General features: G+C 41.9%; 1 protein-coding gene across 1 annotated transcript; it reads right to left on the bottom strand.

Moving 5' to 3' along the window:
• Nucleotides 1–1,833: 1,833 nt before the first annotated feature.
• Nucleotides 1,834–7,651, bottom strand: b4galt3 (UDP-Gal:betaGlcNAc beta 1,4- galactosyltransferase, polypeptide 3). The gene is made up of 6 exons (XM_073470700.1): nt 7,369–7,651; nt 7,046–7,281; nt 5,833–6,023; nt 5,607–5,729; nt 3,345–3,449; nt 1,834–2,185 (listed from the first exon to the last, which is right to left on the bottom strand). The coding sequence occupies exons 1-6, from the start codon at nt 7,649–7,651 to the stop codon at nt 1,834–1,836; spliced, it is 1,290 nt and encodes a 429-aa protein (XP_073326801.1).
• Between the last annotated feature and the right edge of the window lie 548 nt (nt 7,652–8,199).

Below are 8,199 nucleotides of genomic sequence, written 5' to 3'. Positions count from 1 at the left end.
CCAGATGTATGCCTTCAGTCCTTCAGTAATATGGTCTTATTTCATGAGGCACAATGTCAACATAAAAACATGGAGATGTCGTATAAAGGGATAATAATCTGCTCTACAATGCGGTGCATTTAGCTCTGTCAGTGACTCGACAAATAAATTAATAAATTAAATACATTCAAAATAGCATATATAACACATTACCTGTTAGTATGAGAAAAAACACAATTCCACACCAGAAAATCTGTGTTACAGTATGTCATTTTTCAAGCTAATTAATTATACAGTTAACCATTTCTCTAGTCAAATAGCAGCAACAAACCTCATGCCCTACGAGAGCTCACCTGATAAACTCTCCCTTCACGAAACTCTAAATAATACATTCCAGACAGCTGATGTGGACAAACAAACTGAATGTCAATGAAAAATGAAAGGAAAATCACTGACCCTCAGAATAAAAACTACTAAATTTTTTGTCTAATATATACGTGTTTCCTTCTTCCTTGTCTCCTTTCCTTCAAGACACAAAAGCCTCATTCAAGCAGATGAACAAAGACAAGGAGAGACTCATTTATAAGCTTTTAGATGCATCTTTCGTAGTATACTGAAAGACCCTCTGTGAGGACATCAGGCCTTCTAGTAAAAAGCTGACCTAGATCTATACACAGTGCTTTGTTGTGACTACGACCATTTCTTAGTATTATTGTCATTAAAACACAATCTGAAATTGGAAAATGTGTAGCCACGTGCCTACAATATTGTCTGCAAGTTTGCTTTTTTTCCGTACCTGACTAATCTAAATGAAAAAGAATAAAATCACAGATAATATCAGAAGCACAGGTCTATCCATGTATCGAGAATATAGTCAAACTAGACGACAACTATCATGCCATGATAATAGAAAACAGTCTAGATAGTCATGATAATATTTCCTCACTTCGTTATGTGGCTGGATACAGATTTATGTTCTCATATGATTTGATTGTCTAGAAACTAAATGTCAGACAGAGAGAGAGAGAGAGAAAGAGAGAGAGAGAGAGAGGCACCAGACTGTAAGGAAAGACGAGTAAAACAAACCAGTAAACAAATAAAGAAGTCTCTCTATAGAAATATAAACTCTAGGAATTGTCTGATAACTATGGAGTTGGTCAGCGCCTGATCAATGCACACAAATATAAAACGGCAGTCCTGGAACGAATCATTTGCTCTGATCTAGGATCAGCTTTAGCCTCCCTGCTTTCAAACATTTGCCACGACGCAGGAGAGGTAAAAATCAACCCCAGGTCAGCGTCTAAAAGCAACTAGTATACGAGTCTATAAAATGCGCATAAAAGAGAGAAGGCACAGAAACACAAACCCACCGTGGAGTGGGGCGGACTGACAGCAGCAGTTTTTCAGGAGCTAACTGGATGAAGCTGCAGGTCTGCTGGCAGCAGATGGGTTGCTTACAACTCGCGATGTCTGGAAAAGAGCAGAGATTTATATATTTGCTGTCATACTTTCATTTAGTTTGTTTCGGATCTGACTGAGTCCTGCACCATTCTTCGCCTGGCCTGAAATTGGCCGGGAGCCCAACCACAGACTTGGGTCAGTCACTAGTGCCAGAGTCACATTCGTTGGATGTCAAACTGAGAGGTGACTCAGTCGTGGTCCTGAACGCACCCCTGTAGACAAAAGTGGCTTCTTCACCAGATCTTTTGCACAAGCGTCCCTGACCTGCACTGAGCACAAATAGCTGGTGCACTTTATGTCCCACAACAGAGCAGATCTACACTGCTCTCCTTCGAAGGGCGAAGCCACTTTATGCTACAGATGTGATGCTGTCTTTTTATTATTCACCTCATCCTATTTCATCACACCTGTCTTCTCCTGTGTTGTCTGATTTGCTGCCTTCGACCTGGCAGGTTCTGTCTTTTCACCAACAGGCTTGACCACAGTCACGTTTGCCGCCACAGCCCCTTTGGTCTCTTGCCTCTTCTCCTGTTTGTCCCCGGTCTTGCTGGTGCTACGTTGGTGGACTGGGTTTGTTGCTTTCACAATGATGGGTAGTTTCCCCGGGGGCAGACGCGGGTCTTCTCCAATGTTGACGGTGAGGTTGGTGTAGAGAGGCTCCAGCTCCCTGGAAAGGAGCTCGTAGGTCAGAGAGTTGAGGCCGTCAGAGCGCCAGTTGAGTCTGGTCCTTTTCAGAAGGTCAAATCTGTAAAGACGAATATAATGCAACAAGTTTGTGTTTGAAGTCACTGCTCTGAGAGAGAAGTAGTTCCAGCACATAAGGCCTACAAAACCACAACTTGTCATTTTTACACTTTAGTACAGATTTTTGTTTCCTTTTTGGCTTTTGTACAGACTAAATAAAAGAAATATAATGTGTGATTTAGCAAAATCCGAAGGTTCTGGTGGGCAGGTTTTGTTAAAAGTGCAATATCTAAGAATTGGAGTACTGTTGAATTCATATTCAAAACAAATAGTGGTCAACATATCACCAGAATAACTGCTAACTCCTGCTAACTTTAGCTACCGTTAGGTAGCAGTCCAGACTGGAAGCTAGGAACAGGAGCATTGGAGTGGGAAGAGCTGGGCTCTCTGAATTATTGAATAACTTGAATTATTGAATGTTTTCAACTAAAATTCTTACATATTGCACCTTTAACTTTGTTACCTGACAGAGCCAGGCTAGCAGTTTCCCCCCGTTTCCAGTCTTCATGCTAGGCTAAGCTAACAGACACACATGAGAGTGAGATTTATCTTTTCATGTGATTCTCTGCAAGAAAGAAGCCTTCATCCCAAAATGTCGAATTATTCCTCTAACAACGCCACATCAATCCCTCTCCTTACAAGTTAATAAAGTGCTCCTGACACAGGGAACAAGGTCAGTCTTAATTAAGTTTGAGATATTTTCCCATGTGAATATGACTTGTGGCGCTACAGCTGATTTGCAGGAGCTTGTTTTTATAATCAAGAAAATCGTGCTGAACATCACTGACAAGAAAAATGATGTGTTTTTTTTAATCTGAAAACAAATAAGCATGCCGCCTGAGGCAGGAGAAATTGTTGGCTCGACAGAACAAGCAGAGCAGAAATGTCAACCCAACACAAAACAGTATCAGCAAAATAAGAAACAACCATTACTGTAGAAACGTATCATGTGAAGGGCTGGGTGGGGACAAAAAGGGGAATACAACATCATTCTGATAATTATTTGATGTCTCCATCAATGGGAATGAAGCCAGATGTAAGTGTTTATATGACAATGTGAAAATCACTGTTTCATTGTTCAAAACTATCGCCTAAAATTATATCAAAGGGAAAACATACCTACATAATTTCTGTGTGTGTGCGAGTGTGTCCATCTGTACCTGCGTGGGTTCTGCTCATTGCCTCTGTCTCCTTTATGCTTGATCATCTTGTAATGACCAATGGCCACTGGAGGGCGCATGATCTTCATGCCAGACAGACGTACTCTGGATAAGCAGCACAAAACAGGGGTCAACAGGAACCGCAGATTCTCATTCACAGGAATTTAACTGGAAAACTAAATCTTCGAGTCAGCGCAGTCTTACATCAACAAAGCCTAGCACTTTCTATGCTATTTTCTATAACCAAAGACAACAGCAACACTCTGTACTGAGTACATCTAGCCTCTAGTTTAAAAGCAGAAAAGTAAAGAAAACGAACATAGAATTGTGGGAGATTTATGAGAATAACATACTCTTATGGGCTATAGGAGGTGGAAACACTGTGGTTCCCTTTTTCCATCTCTGTTGCTTCTGTACCACCCCAGATATCTAAGTATAGGCAGTTTATGATATATTTGAGGATGTGACCAGCACGCACGAAAGGCAAAGTGTTCCAAAAACTAGAAGAAAAACACTTTTATACTTTTGCTTCATGCAATAATAAGCGAATGCTTTTCAATTTACATTTTATCGTACTATTCGGTTTCTATCATAATGAGTTAATGCTAACAAGCAGAGAGTGCAGAGAGGACCACAGCACAGAAATCTCATTAGTCTGAAAACGTGTAAGCACTCAGCCCAGCCCGGTGGTGGTACACACATTTACTCAAGTACTGTACTTAAAAGGTAACTCCACTAATTTGCTCTTGGGGACTTCTACTGCATATGGGAAAAAAGTAGTATAAAGCCTTTTGTGGCTCCAGAGGAAGCTGCATGTAATCCAATAAATTGCCTCCAGTGATGTCACTCAGTAGCGAGGTTGGTCTGTGGGTAATGTAGGCGCCAGGTTTTGAAAAAGGAATATATCAGAGGTGATATCAGAGGTGATATCTCTGATATCTCTTCTGTATCGATATTGATAATTTGTTTTAAAACTGTCCATAATGAGTCCAACAGTGTTAGTCAAGTACAATGCACACCAGTGGACTGCTTTTCATAACCTGGCGCCTTCATTACCCACAATGCAAGTGAGCCACTGAGTGACATCACTAAAGGCAATTTTTACATGCACAGCTTCCTCTGGAGCCACAAAAGACTTTATACTATTTTTTTCACATATGAAGTAGAACTCCCCAAGACCTGTAGACACACTTAATATTGCAAACATGATGGAGTTACCCTTTAATTATAAATACTATTAAATATTTCCATTTTATACAGCTTTATACTTACTCCACTACTTTTGTCCGACAGTATTAGTTACTAGTTATTTTTCCGAATACAGTTATCCATAATGCCTTTCCAGTGACAACCTCCTAATGTGTTGATTTTGAATGCTGAATTGTAAAGATGTATTAACATCAGTTTCAACTTTATGATGGCCATCTTAAAAAATGTTATAGATCAACTACACAGTATTTATCAACCATTTATTGTTATAAACATCAGTTTCAACTTTACAATTAAAAAATGCTTAATAAATGGTTTATAAAGCATTTCAGTGTTTGTTAACAGTTAAATAATTATTAACTAAATCTTATTTAACTATAAACTTTATTTAATGATTGTTATTATAGTGTTACCAATAAGGGGTTTTCACAGGACAGTGCACTACAAACATATGATGATCCAATAAAATATAAACATTTGCTGTTGATCAAAGTACCCAACAGTTTACAAAGTAGTTAAAATAAACATAATCTTGTAATAACAGTGACAGCACAATTAGTACTTTTCCTTTATATAATTTGAAGTACATTTTGCTAATTATACTTAATTACTAACTAAGGTTTTGTATCCAGGACTTTCACTTGTGGGGGAGTGTTTTCAAAGTGTTGTTTTAGTACTTAGTACTTACTTAAGTGAAGGATCTAAATACTTCTTCCAGCACTGACCCAGCCCAAAACTGTGAGCTTAACAATGCAAACAAAGTACTCACTGGGCCCACTCCAAGAGACACACAGCAAAGCCAGAGCAGAGGGAGGGGAATGTGAAGATGAAAGATGATGTGAGAACACATAAAACCAAAAGTCAAAGAAAAGGAGAACATGTGGTAACTAAACAGCAAATATGAGAAAAAAAGATGAATGAGTAACAGAAGAGGGTAAAAGAAAGTACAAGAAGCAGAGAGGCTGAAACGCATGCATGTCGCTCTGATGCTGAACATGTCAACATGCACAGTTTACAGATCACTCATGCAGTATGTGGATTCACCCTCCTCACCTGGCAGCAATGTCATCATCCTCTCCGCCCCAGCCCCAGTACTGGTTAGGGAAGCCGTTCATCTTCATGTACTGGTCTGGGGTCACTGCAGACACCCCACCAAAATACTGTGGGTACGGCAGCCTGGGAGGGTCACATCACCAATGTGCAATCTTGAAAATAATGTCTCAGCACAATACATTTATAAACGAGTCCATCCACGCACACATGCACCCCGTGCTTCTACCTGTATCTGAACTTGTCCATGGCCACAGACAGGTGTGTGGGGAACTGCTTGTGGCAGGTGTAGGTGTTGTGGTCGTTCTCAGGAAGCAGGTCGACATCATGCAGGAAGATGCAGCTCCAGTCTTCATCTCTGAGGGCCTCCCGCACGCCGACGTTAAGCAGCTTGGCTCGGTTAAAGGTACCGTTCCCCCACTGAAGAAAAACAGTCACACATATAACACACAGCTACACATGGAGTCTTAAGTACAAAGCACTTGACTGTGATGCCAGCTTGTGATAATATTTTTTGTAATATTGTTATTTTAAATATCCAGTTAATTAGGGCTTCATGGTCAGATCGCAGGATGTGCGATGTCAAGTAAACACGTCATGCTACAACTTTTCTGCTGCTTGAAACAAAAGCACGACTTGCACAGCTCTAATTTTGCTCAACTAATCTACATGAGATGTCCGTCATTACATAATTTAGTCCGGTTTAAGGGTTCTTGGCTGGGGTGTTTGTTGCCTATGAATGATGTGCATTGACATCTCCCACAAAATCACCTGCATCTTTCTGGAATGATAAAATCTTCCCATCGCTATCGGACTCGCTACTTCAGGCAGCAGCTGACAGTACACATGGCGTATTATTTGTTTGTTGAAATCTTATATCATATTAAATTATATTGCTTTGGGGACAATGAAATGGCTGGCTAGCTAGTCTTTTTCATAAACATACCGTCAGATTATATTCAACAATACACAGCGTTATTGATTTTCGATCTTGCTTCCATAACGTAATGTTAGCTTTCTGGCAATAGCTGAGCCAAAGGCATCCATGAGTTTCTCATGGAGGTCACCGGGGAAACAATTATGGGTGATACTAAACTAAAGTATCATAATAACTGACACAATTGTTTGTACTTTCGAGGCTTTAGAAGTGTTAGCTTAGTGGGCTAAGCAATAATAATGTTAGCAGTATTTACTAAATACAGTCGCTAACCTAGATTTGAATGAATGAAACATGGACTAAATCACGAGTCACTCTCTGAAACAAGGATTAGCGACTTGTTACCATGTAAAACGCTGGTTCTGGATAAGTGACAGAGTGACACAATAATCAGGAATTAATGGTCTGGCCTCCACGTCCACATTAATTCCTGATTAATGGACACCTCGTGAAGCATTATCCCTCACATGTAACACACCAGTATTTCACTCATAGATGTCCTGACCTGCTGTACTATATAGATGCTGTAGTGGATCTGCTGTCTTTGCAGGAAGGGATGGAGATGGTAGAGGAGGGCACGGAGGTGCGTCTGCCGGTTCCGGTATGGCACCACTATCGCTGTGTGGTGACGGGGTTCACAGTCTGGAGGCCGGTAGCGTCCACCTGGCATCACCAACGGATTCCTCTGTCTGATCTCCTCCAGAGACAGAGGAGAGGAGAGGTGGACGGACACAGGTCCGACTGGAGGAGGGGAAAGGAAAAGACTGATATTGATTGTCTGGCTATAGCACAATGCCACACTGTTGTGTTACATAAAACAGCACACACCCAGCAGCGGGGAGGGGATCTGGCAGTCTCTCAGCGGTGCTCCCGTGGCAGGGGGTCCAGTGCCAGAGTTGCGAGGCGGGGGAGGCGGAACTCCCAGATGACTGAGGTTGGTATAGACATCGTGAGGTCGAGAGTAATCAAACTCCGGCTCCGTGGAGTGCACCAGGACGGACACCAGGCCTCTGAAGCCCCCGAGGGAGAAGTAGAGAACAAAGGCAAACTGGAAGCCCACCAGCAAGGCTAGTGTGCACGGGGAGTCCAGAGAGCGGCCAAAGCACGCCATAATAAAGTAAAATTGAGTAAAATTCAACAAGGGGAAAAAGGATGGAGGGATGGGAGGAGAGCTGGATAAGGAGGGCGGAGGAAGAGGTGGGAAATGAGCAAGGAGAGGCAGAAGGAGAGGAGGGGAAGGAGGCAGCGCTGAGTGCAGGCTCAGGCGTGCAGGAGGCGGGCGTCCATCTGTAGGAACGGGTAGTAGTGGTGGTGAAGCTCAGACGGCACTGCCATCACCTCCTGACCTCACTGGGAAGCAAGAAAAAAAAAAATATTTGGTTAATTGCACTTATTGCTTCTTATTATTGTGCATCACGTCAGTCTGGATGTACCTGGATTTGCACAGGTTCTGATTAAAACCTCTTCTGGGCCAGGAGGGGCTCGCTCCACATCTCTCCTCCTCTTCCTCCTTTCATCATCAAGCTTTCTGTGATTTAAAAGAGCAGATGTGAATGAGTGGGAGCACAGCAGCAACACATCCGTACTCAGCATTATCTACCGTCAGCTAAAATAAGCTGGGGGAATGACAAGCAGCTACAAACGAATGTCATGTTTGCT

The sequence above is a fragment of the Pagrus major genome, chromosome 7 (assembly GCF_040436345.1).
Source record: "Pagrus major chromosome 7, Pma_NU_1.0".
NCBI classification, from domain to species: domain Eukaryota; kingdom Metazoa; phylum Chordata; class Actinopteri; order Spariformes; family Sparidae; genus Pagrus; species Pagrus major.
The sequence above is the reverse complement of the archived record's forward strand: the minus strand, read 5'-3'. Positions and strand labels throughout refer to the sequence as shown.